General features: G+C 39.8%; 1 protein-coding gene across 6 annotated transcripts in view; it reads right to left on the bottom strand.

Annotated features, from left to right (window-relative positions):
* DMD (dystrophin) overlaps positions 1-19,825 on the bottom strand; it is a 2,254,125-nt gene that overhangs the window by 1,785,970 nt on the left and 448,330 nt on the right. For all 6 annotated transcript variants that reach the window (XM_040266338.1, XM_040266336.1, XM_040266334.1 and 3 more), the window contains exons 6-7: positions 14,138-14,310; positions 3,922-4,040 (exon numbers count right to left, since the gene is read on the bottom strand). In XM_040266338.1, coding sequence (XP_040122272.1) covers positions 3,922-4,040; positions 14,138-14,310 — 292 coding nt within the window. The remainder of the gene's footprint in view (positions 1-3,921; positions 4,041-14,137; positions 14,311-19,825) is intronic.

Here is a 19,825-nt window from a genome sequence, read left to right as displayed (position 1 = left end):
ACTTTCTTTTACAACAAAAGCTATATATCTTCTCTTGATTACTTTCTGAAGACTAATCAACTGCATGCAGGTCAAGTGAGGTCAGAGACCATTCATTCAGGAAGAAAACTTTCAAAAAGCAGAGCTAATTCTTGGAAAAGTAGACTCTAAAAGCAACTCAAGAGTGATGCACAGATTAGCCAGGCAGAAAATAGAATCTATGTCACCATCCTCACCCTGGGAAAATGAAGTGGATTAAAACCAAACTCATTGGCTTGTTAATGTCATTTTGAGGTCATAAATATTTCTTGAAAGCCCTAGTGTTCTTCAAATTTCACTCTTGTCATTCATTTTTCATTCTAAAGTCAGTCCGGTAAACCATGGATGATGCTTGCACACCCCAGATGGAAATGACTTACTATAGTCAAAGTCATCTAGAACCAGCACATATTTTTATCCCTGATTTTGTTTTTTTTTTATTTCTTTAAGAAGAGCATCTTCACTTTGCTATTCACAAGGAAAAGCTGACAAAGCATTCTCTTAATGCATAGAGTATTGTGTGGATCTGCAAACAAACCAATTTGTTTGAAACTCAGGGAAGCAAACAATGCATATGAAACCCACAAAGCACTACTGTGTGTGTCTTATAGGGAAATCATAAGAGAAAGTGAATCGAATGACTCACAATAGGATATGTTTGGAAGGAGATAAACCTTTTATATCTATGAGCATAAAGACGCATAAAGTATTAAATAATTTTACCTTAGTAGTACTTATTTTTGCATATGTTAACATTTAAACTACCAGAAACAACTCTTGAAATTGGTTATGCTAATGCATATTGCTACTCATTTTAAAAGGCAATTCCACTTAAAGCCAAACCTCAGGCCTCAAAACAACAGTTAAGGTCAAACGAAGCATACCAAAGTCGATATACACAATATATGAAAAGCTCCAAATTATATTTCAATGACTTGTTTAATCAACAAAGCATATGTTTAAAATTCTAAAGACATTTTTGGGTAGGTATTTCTTTAAACCAAATGTAACTTCAATCCCCCAAGAATAAATATCTCCCCAAATGTAAAGCTGAATGTTTCATTAGCCTCCTAAGGGACATATTAGATATGAAAAGAAAATTGCTTTGAAGAATAGCCAAAATCATCATGTATAAGCTGAAGAACCAATATGTGGTTAAATAAAAATATGAACTTCTCAAAGGTAATTACTATATAGGGCATGCAAGAAGTGTATGAGTCTGCCAGTGTGTTAGGGAAATACACAAACATGCATTAAAAAATTATAGCTCAATGTATTTTCAAGAGATGATATCAATGGTAATTAAAAGAAAAAATTACCTAAATCATAAGGATTTTTATTTTCTAATTAGTTAATTGCAAAGACAGAATAGTATCTCTTACAATCTAAGACTTAAGTCTTTGAATGCACATTTGATTATTTCCCTAACACACTGGCGGGAACTGATAGATAGCTAAAAAATGTTAAGATTTATACTTAATCTTTACCTTATTGAAATTCATTTAAAAAAACTTTAATAAACCATTTTAGGAAATGGAATGCTCTCTGACTCGGAAGGGAGTCCGAAACAGCAAAAGTTTTCAGATCCAAGAGTTCATTGACAAAATGAAACTATAACCAGTGGTTTGATCTTTATTAATCAGCTTGTATTTCATACTGTGTTTGGTTGACTTCAAATTGTCAGGTTTGAGGTATTTTTCCCCTCTGTTTTTAAATTTATTTATTTTTAATTGGAGGGTAATTTCTTCACTGTGTTGAGGGTGTTCCTACAAGCCTATATGATGTGCATTTCCACACATATTTGCCACTTAGGAATATGGAATTGGGCATTTCAGGCTCTTTTATGCTATAAAATACATTATTTAACTGCCTTTTTCTGATTATAGGCGTATCAATCTACTTTCCGATTATGATGTGGATGTCTATTCTGGATCTGCTTACTTCACTATTCAAAGGAGGACTTAGAGATCAAAAGCCATTTTATAACTCAACAAGGAAAAGATCTATTTTAAACTTACTATTTTATGAAAGGAGAGGGCACACACAAGAATAACTTGAGCATATATCTCAGAAAAAAAAAAAAAGACCATATGCAGATTTAACAACAACAACAAAAAAAAAACCCAAACTATTAACAGGCTTATCCTTCAGGTTCACACACTATAGCTCTCATTCTCAGGGACTACAGTTCATATTTTCATTATATCTGCATCTCTACCTCACTGGAGTAAGAAAAAACACATATATTGGTACTAGGAGTTAATAGTGAGGTAACCCTCCCCCATCTTGCAAGACAAGGAAATATGATTGATACAATTTCTCCTTTAGAGCTAAACCGCGACTGGAAGGACACTGACCATCTATTGAAGCAATAAGAAGAGGTTAGATGTATGTATTATCTAAAGGAGAGGAAACATTTCTAGTGTACTTAATCTGATTCCAACTTCACAAACACATTTGCATTGCTATAATTTTCCCTTCCGAAGTCCATATATACGAGTCAATTAGATATGATTATTCTGGTTCTTGTGATTGTTACATATCTCATTTATAATATCTGAGCTTCCATTTTGATTATGTCATTTTTAAAAATCTTGTTTTGTTTAAAATTAACTCCCCCACCACTATGGGTCTGCCGTGAATAAGACCCACCAATATATCGGTCTGCTATGAATAAGATAAAGCAATCAGGTTTCTGGGTCTGTAACACTAAGTAATAGATTCTGGTTGATGATAAATTCACCAGTGAAAGGCTATCCTCTGAGTTATTTTGGAACTTTTCCTGATGGGACCCACGATCACCACTCAAGGATCTCCTGATTTGGGATTGATTCAATATTCCCAAGACAGAAGAATTATATAACCCTATTCAAATATCATCTTGAATTATTAATATATCACAGATAATCAATCCCAGTGATACAGCTTCTCCAACTTCTGGGTTTATAGTGTGGTAAAGCCTCAGTAAAGAGAATATCGCTTGCAATTTCAAAGAAGTTGGCAGATTAAAAAGTGCTTCATAGGCTAGAAGAAAAGCAGAGGTCAGGAATTATTATCCCTCTAATTCACGTGTTTATAGATATGACTATGTAGCACCAAACATAAGGATGGAATTTATTTAAGTGTAATATTATAAAAATACAGTAGTAGTAGTGTTAGTTGCTCAGTCAGGTCCAACTCTTTGCAATCCCATGGACTGTAACCTGCCAGGCTCCTCTGCCCATGGGATTCTCCAGGGAGGAATACTGAAGTGGACTGCCATTCCCTTTTCCAGAGGATCTTCCTGACCCAGGGATCAAACCTGGGTCTCCTGCATTGCAGGCAGATTCTTTACTCTTTGAGCTATAGGGAAGACCCCATAAATACAGTGCTCCCCATCAACTAAAGAAGCAGAAAACAAATAACTATTCAATGGAGGACTTCCCCACAGTGACCAATTACAACAGAATCAGCACCAGGGAAAGATTCCCTGATTTAAACAGTAAATCATGTTGCTTTTTATACAGTATATGAATGAAAGTGCCAAGAGTAGCTAATTAATTACAGCTGATTAGTGTATCAAATCTCTTGGTAGAAAAAGCAAAACATGAACTTTTTATAATTATTTGGAATCAGTGTACTCTAAACATAGTACACTTCATCTGCGAAGCATACACATTCTAAAGCCTTCTGTCTTTTTCTAAAGGTTTATATTTTAGTTTCAGATACTGCGATTTGAGAACTAAGATCATATGTGATGATTCATAATACATTTCAGGAAGGCAGAACATTTTAAATACACCTGGAATACAGAAAAACACAACGCACAGTTTCTAGTTTGTGCTTAGTTTCTGAAAATGTGAAGTCTGAGATGATAAACTTTAAACTGCTCTAAAAACAGTAGCAGTTTAGAAATGTACCAACCTTCAGGATCCAGTAGTTTCTCTATGCCTAACTGATACTTGGCAATGTTGAATGCATGTTCCAGTCGTTGTGTGGCTGACTGCTGGCAAACCACACTATTCCAATCAAACAGATCTGGCCTGAAACACATACAAATATAAAGACAAATATAAACTGATTGAAAATGTTTCATGAGATTCACTTCAATTCTGATTTTTGATTGACAGACAACCCAGGCCCACATTCCTTAAGAGGTGAGTGTTACTCTTCAGTACTCTTCAATGACAGTTCTCATTCAAACCAGGCACAATTATAATAGAAGGTCCAGAAGAAAACAAAGTAGAATTGATTCTATCTTATCCAAGCAACAAAAATGTGTTCATCTCATCCAATCTCATGGATTTAAAGACCAGCCATTTGTTGGTATCTTCCCTGGAGAAGGAAATGGCAACCTACTCCAGTACTCTTGCCTTGAAAATCTCATGGACGGAGGAGCTTGGTGCAGACTACTGTCCATGGGGTTACAAAGAGTTGGCACGACTGAGTGACTTCACTTTTCTAATTCTATAAGCCCTGCCCAGATCTCTTGCCTGAACTTCAGACTCTAGATCCATCTGCTTACTCCGTATCTCTACTGAGAGTCATGGCAAGACTCAAGTGTTCAAAAGTGACCCGATATTCATCCCCATCGCAATACCCCACACCTCACCTACTTGTCTTATAGTTCTCCCTTCCTCAACAATCAATAACAAGGTCAAACTTGTGATGCTTAAGAGAAACTTGGGGTCATCTTTGATGACTCTTTCACCCTCACAGAACACTTAGTTGGAAATATATCCAGCATTTGGCCACTTCACACTATCCTCACTGCTACTACGGTAATCCAACCCCCACTCGTAGCCTGCACAGATCACTCCATTAGCTTTCTAACTGCTTCCCTCTTCCCACCCTCGCCCTTATTAATCTATTCTCAGCAGAGTTGTTGCAGTGATCTGGTAAAATGTTTCATCATAACCTTCTCAAATCCCTCCTATTGGGGGAGTAAACTTCATTGATTTAACTGTGACCTACAAGACCCTACATGGTCTGGCTCCCCATTAACTCTCTGATTTTATTTCTTGCCTCCTTCCTCATGTTCCTCAGACAGGCTAGATCATTTCCTGCATATGCACTTGCTGTTCCCTATGCCTGGAATTCTATTCCCCTAGACACTGACATGGCTCACTCCTCCACTTCCTTTGTGTCTTTACTCAACAGTCACGTTGATGAGTTCTTCCCTGCCCTTCATCCATATAAAACTGCCTGCCCCCAAAGCAAGCATACATAGAATCATTTCCTATTCCTCTTTCAGTTCAGTTCAGTCACTCAGTCGTGCCCGACTCTTTGCGACCCCATGAATCGCGACTCCCTGTCCATCACCAACTCCCGGAGTTTAACCAAACTCATGTACATCGAGTCGGTGATACCATCCAGACATCTCATCCTCTGTCATTCCCTTCTCCTCCTGCCCCCAATTCCTCCCAGCATCAGGGTCTTTTCAAATGGGTCAACTCTTCACATGAGGTGGCCAAAGTACTGGAGTTTCAGCTTTAGCATCATTCCTTCCAAAGAACACCCAGGGCTGATCTCCTTTAATCTGGACTGGTTGGATCTCCTTGCAGTCCAAGGGACTCTCAAGAGTCTTCTCCAACACCACAGTTCAAAAGCATCAATTCTTCAGCGCTCAGCTTTCTTCACAGTCCAGCTCTCACATCCATACATGACCACAGGAAAAACCATAGCCTTGACTAGATGGACCTTTGTTGGCAAAGTAATGTCTCTGCTTTTCAATATGCTATCTAAGTTGGTCATAACTTTTCTTCCAAGGAGTGTCTTTTAATTTCATGGCTGCAATCACCATCTGCAGTGATTTTGGAGCCCAAAAAAATAAAGTCTGACACGGTTTCCACTGTTTCCCCATGTATTTCCCATGAAGTGATGGGACCAGATGCCATGACCTTTGTTTTCTGAATGTTGAGCTTTAAGCCAACTTTTTCACTCTCCTCTTTCACTTACATCAAGAGACTTTTTAGTTCCTCTTCACTTTCTGCCTTAAGGGTGGTATCATCTGCATATCTGAGGTTATTGATATTTCTCCTGGCAATCTTGATTCCAGCTTGTGCTTCTTCCAGTCCAGCGTTTCTCATGATATACTCCGCATATAAGTTAAATAAGCAGGGTGACAATATACAGCCTTGACGTACTCCTTTTCCTATTTGGAACCAGTCTGTTTTTCCATGTCCAGTTCTAACTGTTGCTTCCTGACCTGCATACAGGTTTCTCAAGAGGCAGGTCAGGTGGTCTGGTATGCCTATCTTTTTCAGAATTTTCCACAGTTTATTGTAATCCACACAGTCAAAGGCTTTGGCATAGTCAATAAAGCAGAAGTAGATGTTTTTCTGGAACGTTCTTGCTTTTTTGATGATCCAGTGGATGTTGGCAATTTGATCTCTGGTTCCTCTCCCTTTTCTAAAACCAGCTTGAACATCTGGAAGGTCACAGTTCACGTATTGCTGAAGCCTGGCTTGGAGAATTTTAAGCATTACTTTACTAATGTGTGAGATGAGTGCAACTGTGCAGTAGTTTGATCATTCTTTGACATTGACTTTCTTTGGAATTGGAATGAAAACTGACCTTTTCCAGTCCTGTGGCCACTGATGAGATTTCCATATTTGCTGGCATACTGAGTGCAGCACTTTCACAGCGTCATCTTTCAGGATTTGAAATAGCTCAACTGGAATTCCATCACCTCCACTAGCTTTGTTTGTAGTGATGCTTCCTAAGGCCCACTTGACTTCATATTCTAGGATGTCTGGCTCTAGGTGAGTGATCACACCATGGTGATTATCTGGGTCATGAAGATCTTTTTGTATAGTTCTTCAGTGTATTCTTACAACCTGTTTTAATATTTTCTGCTTCTGTTAGGTCCCTACCATCTCTGTCCTGTGTTGAGCCCATCTTTGCAAGAAATGTTCTCTTGGTATCTCTAATTTTCTTGAAGAGATCTCTAGTCTTCCCCAATCTATTTTTTCCCTCTATTTCTTTGCATTGATCGCTAAGGAAGGCTTTCTCATCTCTCCTTGCTATTCTTTGGAACTCTGCATTCAAATGGGTATATCTTTCCTTTTCTCCTTTGCTTTTCACTTCCCGCCTTTTCACAGCTATTTGTAAGACTTCCTCAGACAGCCATTTTGCTTTTTTTCATTTCTTTTTCTTGGGGATGGCCTTGATTCCTGTCTCCTGTACAATGTCATGAACCTCCATCCATAGTTCATCAGGCACTCTATCAGATCTAGTCCCTTAAATCTATTTCTCAATCCTCTCTATAGTCATAAGGGATTTGATTTACATCATACCTGAATGGTCTAGTGGTTTTCTCCACTTTCTTCAATTTCAGTCTGAATTTGGCAATAAGGAGTTCATGATCTGAGCCACAGTCAGCTCCCAGTCTTGTTTTTGCTGACTGTATAGAGCTTCTCCATCTTTGGCTGCAAAGAATATAATCAATCTGATTTTGGTGTCGACCATCTGGTGATGTCCATGTGTAGAGTCTTCTCTTGTGTTGTTGGAAGAGGGTGTTTGCTATGACCAGTGCATTCTCTTGGCAGAACTCTATTAGCCTTTGCCCTGCTTCATTCTGTATTCCAAGGCCAAATTTGCCTGTTACTCCAGGTGTTTCTTGATTTCCTACTTTTGCATTCCAGTTCCCTATAATGAAAAGGACATCTTTTGGGGTGTTAGTTCTAGAAGGTCTTGTAGGTCTTCATAGAACTGTTCAACTTCAGCTTCTTCGGCGTTACTGATCAGGGCATAGACTTGAATTACCATGATATATAATGGTTTGCCTTGGAAACGAACAGAGGTCATTCTGTCGTTTTTGAGATTGCATCTAAATACTACATTTCAGACTCTTTTGTTGACTATGATGGCTACTCCATTTCTTCTAAAGGATTCCTGCCCACAATAGTAGATATAATGGTCATCTGAGTTAAATTCACCCATTCCAGGCCATCTTAGTTCACTGATTTCTAGAATGTCAATGTTCACTCTTGCCATCTCCTGTTTGAGCACCTCCAATTTGCCTTGATTCATGGACCTAACATTCCAGGTTCATATGCAATTCCTAACATTCCAGGTTCCTCTTTACAGCATCGAATCTTGTTTCTACCACCTGTCCCATTCACAACTGGGTGTTGTTTTTGCTTTGGCTCCATCCCTTCATTCTTTCTGGAGTTATTTCTCCACTGATCTCCAGTAGCATATTGGGCACCTATTAGTGGCTTTATACTTTTCTCCTTAGCACTTTACTTAGCTTTACAACTTTTCTCCTTAGCACTCAACATATTGTACATTTAGTCAATCTTATTTATCTATTTCTGCACTTGAATGTAAAATACTTTCTGCCAGGTGTGTTCACTTCAAGAAATCCAGCCTGACACACAGGAAGAGCTCAATAAGTATTTACTGACTTCACCAGAGAATGGTTGAGAACATACTATATGATTATCATTTTCCTTGATAACAGAGCAATATGAATTCATGTAAGAGGCAGTTCTTATCTATAATGATTTTAACTATATTGAGGGAAAATGTGTACATCATAAATAAATACATTTTAAGTGTGATAAATGCAGATAATAATATATAAGGTTTTCTAAAATCTGAAGGAAAAATATAAAGTTTTTTTCTGAGGCTTAAGGGAGTCTTAAATGGTGGTTTGGGCTTAGACTTATGAAAAGTGCTTGAGAATAGAATTTTAAATTGTGTGGTTATTAGAGAATCAAAGCTCTTAGGGAAGGAAAGAACAGAAGGTGACAGTCACTCAAGCCCTCATGTGCCTGGCTCCATTGGGAGATTTCCAGTATCAAGTGGTGGGAGACAGGGTTAGGAGTAGGGATTGGAGTGAGTTTGCAAAAGGCCTTGGCTGGTAAGGAATTACAATTTATCCCAACAACACTGGAAACCAATTATTAAGTGCTTCATCATCTTTCCTGGATCACAGATACCTTTGAGAATCTGATGAGTTCTATGAAACATCTACCTAGACAAAATACCTATCCATATCTTTATTTTTTTAATTTCTATTATAGTGTAGTTGGTTTACAATGTTGTGTTAGTTTCTGCTGTACAGCAAAGTGAATCAGCCACATATGTACATCCTCCTTTTTTGATTTCCTTCCTATTTATGTCACCACAGAGCACTGAGTAGAGTTCCTTATGCTACACAACAGCTTCCAACTAGCTGTCTATTTTATACATAGTGACTATACATAGTGTATATATGTCAATTTCAATCTCCCAAATCATGCCAGCACCCCTTTGTTCCCCCTTGGTATCTACATGTTTGTTCTCTATGTCTGTGTCTCTTTTTCTGCTTTGCAAAGAATATCATCTGTACCAATTTTTTCAAATTCCACACATATGCATTAATATATGATATTTACTTTTCTCTTTCTGACTTACTTTACTTTATGTGACAATCTCTAGATAGAATTACAAAGAATTTTAGGACTTTGGGGTCTGTAAATAGACTCCTGCTTAAGAATTCATGCTCTGCAGAGAGGATGCTACAAGGAAAGGCTTAGCTGCTATTTTCTAAAAGCAGAATTCAAAATAAACATACAACTTTATTTCTCCTATGACTCTTTTTTTCTCTACTTGCTCCTATCCTGTTTAATTTACCAGGCTTTTGTGTACTTCTTAGTAAATACAATCTTCTCTGTACACTCCAGATTACCTAAAATGACCAACATAAAATGTATATACACACAAACATACATACACACACACACACACGGAGCTGTCTCTAGCCGTGTGACTGTATGAAACAAAAATTAAATCCTATACTATTTGGAGAAAGTTTTAACTTCACTATGCAACCTCTGCCCCATCTTCATTTCTCCATCTCTCAGCAAGGGAAGTGGAAAAGAATATAGGCCAGAGAGTGTGGGAAACTAGTTTCTCATCTACAGCACAGTAAACATGGTTAAATGAATATGATTTTTTTAAAAAGATTGCTTCCACATTTAAGCCCTTTTCCCTTCATCTTCTCCCCCTTTCTCCCTAGCCAGTAACTCATCACTTGGATGAGGAGTTATCTGAGCCATGTAATCTATTTGAGCTTCAGTGTTTTCATTTCAAAAAGGCGGCAATGATGTTCCAAATGGTCTTTGAGGTCTCTTCTGGCTTTAAAATCAATCTAATAAAATGTTTTATATCATTAAAATACACCATTTATTAACACTTTAAATAACTGTGATTTTCAAGTGCATAAAGAATTGTAAAACTAACCAACTGAAGAGGAAAGCCATATACTCTCCCGTGCTAACCTAGACTGTAACTCATAAATAAGAATGTGCAATCAAGGATCGCCAGTCTTCTGAGAAAACTGACATACTGAATGAGATAGCATAGCCTAGTAGAGTCCTCTATGAATCCATAATCTGGGCTCTACCACATATTAACTGTGAAAATATTTCAATCAAAAGTGGAACCAGAGGATACAAAACAGAGAATTCCACACACGTGCCTTAAGAAGAATGTAATGTTAAAATTGAGAGCCTAGTTTTCTATAAATGCCTGTTTTACAGAAATCAAGCCTTATCTCCCAACCAATGAATATCCACTCAGAATCTCTTCCCTTCCTTAAGGCAATGAACTTACCGCCTGCACTCCAGCTGGACTGTTCCCTCTTTGCGATCCTTGCCCATACACACAGTCTACCCCAAACTCCCAACAGACTCACCTGTATCTCACTATAGCAAGTTTCCCAAATTGCAATTCCTCTGTTATTCCTGAATAAACTCAATTTCTGATCATTTGAGATTGCCTCCTTTTATCTTTCTATTTTGGGTGACACAGTCAAATGGTCTTAGATAAATCAAATAACCTCTCTGTGCCTCAGTTTCCCAATTTGTGAAATGGGGACAACGATAGTATGTAAGTCATGAGAAACAGATGGGCCATTGTCCAGAGAACAGTGCCTACATAGTAATAATTACTTCAAAACACTAACTTCTATTACTTTGTTTTAAGCTTAATTATATTTATAAAATAACAGGAAAACATTTTCAATTTATAGATTCAAGCCTAAACTTATAGAAGAGATATAAATTTACAATACTGTTGATGCAAGAATAATAATATAATAATAGAATAGAAGGTGGAAGAGAAGAAGAGGAAGTATGTATAAGGATGATAATTTCCTCATCCTTCTTTTCAGGTGGTGAACAGACCTTGTCTAAACTTGATGAAAATAGGTATACAACTGTCATTTAAAGTCACACAGGCAACAACTCTAAGAATAAAATGATTATAACATAGTAATGAAATCAAGAAATAGATGGGGATGAGATGTAAGATGTGTGGGCTTCACATTAAGGAATAAATCCACCTCCTGTCAGAAATGAATTAATCAAGAAATAAAATATTTATAATTATGAAAACCATCAGAGAGAATAATAGAAGTTACCAACAGTAACCACTAGCAAGTAGAGTGTGATGGAGTAGGACTGGGGTCAGGAAGATACATTTTATTTCTTTCTGTCCTTTTCCTCCCTCTCCAATGTCTAACTGTTTTAAAATCATGTGCTATGTTACTTCTATGGGAATAAATTAAGAAATTAGAAAATTTTATTGCAACTGTATACTTAGTGCAATTTATTTGCATATTTTGAGCATGTCTTATGTCTTGTGAAAGTCGCTCAGTTGTGTTTATTTGCGACCCCATGGACTGCAGCCTGTCAGGCTCCTCTGTCCATGGAATTCTCCAGGCAAGAATACTGGAGTGGGTAGCTGTTCCCTTCTCCAGGGGATCTTCCCAACATTTTGGGGGATCAAATCCAGGTCACCAGCATTGCAGGCAGATTCTTTACAATCTGAGCCACCAGGGAAGCCCAAGAATAATGGAGTGGGTAGCCTATCCTTTCTCCAGTGGATCTTCCCAACCCAGGAATCAAACCGGGGTCTCCTGTATTGCATATGGATTCTTTACCAGCTGAGTTAATTATCATTTGGTTGTTTTTCCCACAAAGTAGAATCTGGCTTTCTTTTAACTGCACTTTAGTGAACTCTGTCTTTTAATTTAATATTTTTAATTCCTAACATATTAAGAGAAAATTTAGCCTTAAAGAAAAATAAAACCACTAACAGCCTGATCTTTGGCAAGGCTCTTTGTCAATTCCTATGCTCTCTATCAAGTTCACACCTTGTTCTACATAATCTCTCAATTATTGAAATCAGGACACCTCATGACATTCCTGTGTTCCAATGACAACTATCCTGAAACAAAAAGTTCAACCGTTTTCTTTCTCTTAAGATAAATAATATGAACATCTGTCAGAGACAAAAAGAAGACAAAGATGATTCATGAAAGAGTATTAGCAACTTTGAGAAACCTCTTGAGAAGTAACCATGTTATGTATAAAAAAGGAGTTACTGATGATTCATTCAATATGATAGAAGAATATATCAATGGAGATATTTGGAGAGGCAAAGAGTAGGTCAGGGACAGGGAGGGAAACCTAGATATGCTTACTGCATTACTTAGAACTATATTCAGAAATCATGAAATAAAATATTAACAAATGTAGTCTGTGAACATGCTGGCAGGACTGAAGTGGTCCACTTGAAAAGGAAATGTTAACAAGCCAACAAGGACCACATAACCTGATCCTCAATATTTCTGTTCATCTGCAAATAGGTACATGAACAGCAAGATCAATATGTTCTGGCCCTTACCGTGAAGCATGTGGCTGCATAAATGAATACTGCCTTATAATGCAGAAAGAACGTCTCTATCCCCTCTCATCTGGCTTTACTGAGGCTGTGGAATATTTTTCTTCGTGTCACATGTTGGGGAAAACAACATTTTAACGTTGTTTAACATGCCGACTGAGAGTGAGCCTGCCTCCTTTCCAAAATCAGGTTGCTGAGTCATTCACCTGGAAACTCAGTCTGGATGGGGTTAATTAAACCCAGCTGGAGCAAGACACCTGACAAAGATGCTTATTTAGAGAGTGTTTGCTCCCGGATTAGTAAACCAGAAAGAAAATTTATATTCTGGACATTTCTAGAAGCAAGATTGGCACAGGAAAATGGTAGAGCAGACCCGTCGAGAAGAGTAAGATCAAAGTGAGAAAAGATAAACTGCATTGAAAATCAGGGAAGATGCAGACCAGTGGCATTTCAAACACAGTTAATAAGGCAAGCATTTGACCCTGGGGATTGGGCTGGGGAAAAGAAATGGGGAATAAGAAAACCAAAGCAGATGTTCCTTACAGATAATGTATTATACATAGAATGTATATGAATGCATTCATTATATATAATGCATTTATTTACCGTGTTGTTTTGCTTTTTCTTGAACTGTTATTAATTCACTTACTGATCTCCTTTATACAAGAAAAAGCAAACAACTATTTTACCATCTTAGAAAATATAATAATGTGAATGCAGTTAAGGACATTTGGTTTACTATGTCACACTGAGTTCCTCTTATGAAGACCGACAGAACAACTCTCTCTGATACTTTACAGGAATTTGCTTTGCTGTTACAGAGCAGTTGTTTCTTTTGTTATTCTGAGCCCTGAGTCACAGAATTAATTGTGGTCTGCTCTTTGCCTTGGTTGCTAAGATGCTCAGAACCTTTTTTAACCCCAAAATGTATATATTATATATATATAATATCTACATACACACACACACACGCAGGGCCTTATAGTTTTTGCTATCTAAGTGTGTATCTGACAGGAGAAATGTTTCTTTTTCACATTATTAATCTGATGATGGTAATTGATTATACTATAGCCACTCACATAAGATCTGCAACTATTTTTAATGCTACAGTTGACGCTCATATTAACATGTTATTTGTACAGAAAGAGCAACTCTATTCTTGGCAAAGTTAGAATGTAACCTTGATTTTCTGGCAGTCTCAGTTTCAAAGGTGCTGATCCCCTCCCCCATCATAATCACATACATGCTCTGATAGTTTTAATATTTCGACAACTAAGTGATATATCACTTAAAAAACAGAATATTCTTATTCAGAGGATCCCAATGGATGGATAGATCAATATGGTCAACATAAAAATACATTGCATTGTGGAAAATGATCTGGAACCAGCCTGGACAAAAATATATCAGTCTCTAAATTAATACTTACAAAAATTATTCAGTGACTCAGAAATCTCCTTACCTATGACTGTGGATGAGCGCATTCAAAGCCAAACCGTCAGACCAGCTGGTGGTGAAGTTAATGACATTAACCTGTGGATAATTACGAGTTGATTGTCGGACCCAGCTCAGGAGTATCTTCTCACTGTTGGTTTGTTGCAATCCAGCCATGATATTTTTCATTACATTTTTGACCTACATGTGGAAAGAAATTTTCATAAGAAAATGCATGAACAAGAAGCATACAAACTTAAACCTAACTAACTCAGCAGTGGTGATGGATTTACACTGATCAGGAAACCCTCCCATGATGAAGGCTTGGCCAGTTATGGGCACCCAGATTCACCCACTCCTAGAAGACAGGACAAAGGTCAGTTTTCTCCCTGCCTCTAGAATGCACAGGGAGCTGGTGCTCCTTGAACAAAAGAATCTTGAAAGATCATTCTCAACAAAGTGTCTGGCATGAACCAGAGCACCAACTGCAGACAAAAATGACTGGGGCTCAACAGGTTGGCCCTGGGTTGGTTTCTGCCTTATTTGCCCCTCTGCTGGCAGCATGAAATCCTTCCCACGAAAGGTGGGTAAGGAGTCCCTTTGTGCTTGTTTTGGACAGGGAAGTGAAAGGGCTTCAGGTCAATGAAACAGACGTGGTCGAACACTCAAGACGCTCACACATGCAGAGAAGTTAGATGGTGCTAAGCCAAAGGATACAGTCTTGTGTGCTGGGCTCAGGAACACCTGCTGCCACCCGCCCCACCACCACCCCCTCCCCCCACCGCCAGGTGGTCAGGAGGCTGGTCCATCAGCAACTGCCACTGCTCCTCTGAGAAATCATAGCCTCCTTCCCAACACACAGTCCCCAGACCACCTCCAGAGTCACCGTCAGAATTCTCTACTTCTGCCTTGTCGGCTGTGGTCATCTCTGCAGCGTCCCCTGGTTTGAGAAATTCGGCCATGTTGCAAAAGATAAGGTTGAAGTCAAGAGCAAACAGCATGATGGCCAAGAAAACCCAACACCGGGGTCTGTCCCAGTTATTTCAAAACAGGCATGATGGAGATGGCGAAGGAGATGAGGGCCGCTGTGACATCTCCTAGGAAGTCCAACAGGGGCCTGCAGCAGCCCTGCCACTTGTTCATCAGCCTGGCAGCAGCGAGGACAAAAATCGAGGGCCAGCAGGGACCCCAGCAAGAGCGTGGTGAGGAAGGCAGAGGCTGCAGGAGAGAAGCGACTCTGCCACCAGCAGGCAGCCTCTGAGCGAGCAGAGAAGGGAAGGCCGCCAGGAGTGCACTAGCAGGTGCGCGAGACCCCTGGGTCCTGAGAGGGGGTCGGAGGTCATGTGGTGGCGTTGGTTGGGCCCCTCCCACCTGGCTCCCTGAGAGGGAGCAGAAACCAAAACTGCAGGAGGAGGAAAAGACCAGATTTGGTTTTCTTTTTATGAATTGGTTTCTGTCCATTTGATTCTCTCCTTGGCTCTGTGCAGGTGCAAATGCCATTCGGCAGCTGATTGTATTTCCAACTGTCATTCTTCTAACTCAGCTGATGCAGAAATCCATTTTCTAGGTTTCCAGGATGCAGTTGACACTTCATTATGGGACAGACCATCTACATATTCTGTTAAAGGAATAATTACCAGGCTACTTCTTTAATATAAGCCAGGCCCCTTATCACATACTTAAAGGAAGCATATAAGTAAATGTGATTTGTTTTACCACCAAGGGCTTCCCTTTCAGCAAGTGTAAGGTCCATAGACTACCAACATTTGATCAGGTGATGAATATTTATGTGTATTCTAAATATGACATTTTATGTTGCTTCTTCATCCACGCAGAAGCTAACAAATGCCTTTGGGGAAAATACATATTTTAACATCTCCAGTGTTAGTCATCCTTTTATGAAAGATTCAAAGCAAATTTTAGGATAGACTATTAAATCGAACTTTAAAATACTTGAAAAGGATTTAAGATGATGTTTTGTAAATGTGGTAACAATGTGAAGATGTGAAATCTCTACATACATTTGTCACCATCCCTTGATAGTTAAATCTATTATGTAGGGGTGATTATCCAGTTTTCTTAATTCCTTCCTGACCTGCTTATTTAGCCAGTTACTTAGTGAATAAATAGGTCAAATAGTTATGTAAGATATGTCATTTTCCTCATCATATTTTCAAGTTATAAAATACGCAGCCTCCATGTACAGAGACCGTTGGATGAATCCTGTGCTGAATCAGGGTTGGGATAGCATATACTGGCTCAGGAGCTGTGATGGATTCGCACTGATCAGGCAGCCCTCCCATGATGAATGGGATTCATTTGTGAAATCCTTGGCCAGACTGCCCTCTATGCACATAATGTTAAAGGACGACAGAGTATTCAATCCAAAGCTCCTTTAGCATCGTTATGTCACTAATTCAGCTTATCAGCCTCAGCCTCATTGCTGTTGCTTCTACCTGGGTGCAAATGTTGCTGAGAAAAAAGAATTATGAAGGGCAATGTGAGGTAACAGTTCTTATGCTGCTGCTGCTGCGTCACTTCAGCCATGTCCAATTCTGTGCGGCCCCATAGACAGCAGCCCACCAGGCTCCCCTGTCCCTGAGATTCTCCAGGCAAGAACAATGGAGTGGGTTGCCATTGCCTTCTCCAATGCATGAAAGTGAAAAGTGAAAGTGAAGTCGCTCAGTCCTGTCTGACCCTCAGCGACCCCATGGGCTGCAGTCTACCAGGCTCCTCCATCCATGGGATTTTCCAGGCAAGAGTACTGGAGTGGGTTGCCATTTTCTTATATTCCCACATAAAAGACAGTTCCCAAGAAATCTGTGTTTTAAATAGGAAGCAGAACAGGCTCTATTTTAAAAGCAGGACTCCATCTTGGGATGGACTGTGGACTTTGAGCTATATGCCCAGTATCTATGGAAACCACATACCAACTGGAAAACTAGGCCCCCAGAAGGAAGAGCCCCAGGGCTTTCCATCACCTGCAAGAATACCCTAAACCCTAATTATCTGTATAACTGAATAGAATCATACATTCTATTATGCTTATTGGGGTATGACCACAAGCCTATTGATAATTGTCCACTGTTAACTTCCTAGGCTTAAGGCTTGTGAATCACGGGTTAACTTTGATTGTGTCTTTCTTTTTCCTTTGTTCAGACTAGTTTCAGGGAATTTTGGGGAAGTGGGTTTGAACACGTATGCTTAGGGTATATAAGGTCCTTGGCTAAGAGGAGACTCTGCCTTGGGCCTGCCGGTGTACTAAACTGCACTCCACTATCTGCATTGTCCTTCTGAGTGAGTTTGTTTCCCAGGACACGTGGCTACAACATATTAAGGATCAACCTCAGTCAGACAAGGTTTCCCCAGTGGTTCATGGATAAAGAATCTGCCTGTAATGCAGGAAACGTAGTTCGATCCTTGGATTGGCAAGATCCCCTGGAGGAGGAAATGGCAACCCACTCCAGTATTCTTGCAGGGATAATCCCATGAACAGAGGAACCTGGTGGGCCCCAGTCCACGTGGTCACAAAGTGTCGGATATGACTGAGCGGCTAAGCACACACACACAGTCAGTGAGACACTGAGCTGCTCCTAAGGTGAGTTTTGAAGCAAAAAATATAAAAAGTCCCCCACCCTCAGAGCTCACTGACCTGAGAGTTATTTATAGTTTAAATAACTGTATGTGTGTGTGTGTTGGGGGGGTGTATACAGCTATTTTAACAAAAAAAAAAAAAAAAGAAGAAAAGAAATGTCTTCGAGCACTCATTTTAAAAAAATGACCAGGAGTTAATGGGGCAAAGAAGGTGGGATAGACGTGGAGATGTACTACCAGGATTCTCCTTTAAGGAAGGGGCTTGTTTCTCTAACTGTCATGAGCAGAAGTTACCCCTGAGTTCCCTCAGGAACTACTTGAGTTGCTGAGGCATGTCACCTAAGGTCACAACCCTCCTAGGGGAGCCCACCTATCAACTGATAAAGGGAAAGTGTATAAAGACTCAGCCATGTCAGCCCCACTAAGGACAACTCTGAAGGCTCATTCTAGCTCCCAGCTTTCCACAGAGTTCACGAAGGCTCTTGGGTGTGTATCCATTAACATCCTGCCTGCAATCTCAGAGTCTGTGTCCCAGAAACCATCCTGTGACTAAAAGGAGTTACAGCAGAGGGGCATGACTGAAGAGAGGAAGGAGTAGTTTTCTCTTAAGACAAAGAATGGATGGTAGTATTTGAAAGACCTGCAGAAGACCAGATTATGGCCTGTTTTGCCCAGAAGGCACTAGGTAGGCAGGAAGTTACAGAAAGGGCTTTCAGCAACACAAAATCCATCTTTCTCTTGTCCATATAAGATAATACAAACATTCCAGTGTGCAGGATCCCTACAACTGGGCATTTCTTTGTAGGCAGCCAGCAAAGGGTGGGGGGGGGGGCTGACCTGATACCAGCTCAATTTAGTGGCTCAACCTGATAATGAGCAAGAACCCTGTGGGACTTCTGGACATAAAAGCCTTCCTGTGTCCCCCATTTCTTAATTACAAGAAATAGGCTTCCTTCAGCCTCCAAGCGGAGAAGGCAATGGCAACCCAATCCAGTACCCTTACCTGGAAAATCCCATGGATGGAGGAGCCTGGTAGGCTGCAGTCCATGGGGTCGCTAAGAGTTGGACACGACTGAGCAACTTCCCTTTCACTTTTCACTTTCATGCATTGGAGGAGGAAATGGCAACCCACTCCAGTGTTCTTGCCTGGAGAATCCCAGGGATGGGGGAACCTGGTGGGCTGCCGTCTATGGGGTCACACAGAGTCGGACACAACTGAAGTGACTTAGCAGCAGCAGCCTCCAAGACCTTCCCTGAGTTCCAATTAGCAGGTTCAAACAGTTGCTAATTAGGGAAGTAAGGGGATCCAGAGACAGGGAGGAGCAGCCAAGAAAACAATAGTGCAGCCTTGGGAGCAAGGTCCTAGTTTTCCCTCAAGGGATACATATAACAATACCTTTGAACTTTGCAGAGACTGAAACCCCTACCAGGTGGAAGAAATTAACAGGTAATGATTGGAAATTGCCCACAAGCACTGTAGACCCCAGACTGGCTGGAACAAGAAGGTTGATGATACTGATTCCCACGTACCTTCCCTCCAACCAACCAGAAGAAAATCCATGAGCTGATCACACTCTTTTCTTTGAACCTTTACTATAAAACTCCTCACTATGCACCACCCTGCTAGGTGTGGTCACAGTTTTGATGGCATAATTCTCCTGTGGCCCCCTTTGCCTGGCAAAGCAATTAAGCTATTCTTTTCTACTTCAGCCAAAGCTCTGTCTCTGAGAATTAATTCTGTGTCGGGGTACAGGGACCGGATTTGCCTTCATTAGCAGAATGCGTTTTTATCTCCAGCTGGTTCCCAGAACTGAGTTGAAACCCCCTCCTCCACAAAAAAAAAGATGGTTTGTACTTTTAAAAGATGTAAGAAAGGGACACCTAACACATACTTTCTACTTCACAATTTTGCTCAAAGTTGCTTGCTCCTCAATATAGGTATGATTTTTCTGGCTAATGATTTCATTTAAGTAGAAATTGGAAATCCAGTGATAGAGGAAACGGGATGGACATTCCAGAGTTTCTGCAAGTTCAGAGAGGCCACCGTGGTACGAGTAATAGCAAAGTATGTAACACTGGAACCAAAGATCAACATCTTTCTATCACTTCATGTCCTTCTTAA

The sequence above is a fragment of the Oryx dammah genome, unplaced genomic scaffold (genome assembly GCF_014754425.2).
Source record: "Oryx dammah isolate SB20612 unplaced genomic scaffold, SCBI_Odam_1.1 HiC_scaffold_23, whole genome shotgun sequence".
NCBI classification, from domain to species: Eukaryota; Metazoa; Chordata; class Mammalia; order Artiodactyla; family Bovidae; genus Oryx; species Oryx dammah.
The sequence above is the reverse complement of the archived record's forward strand: the minus strand, read 5'-3'. Positions and strand labels throughout refer to the sequence as shown.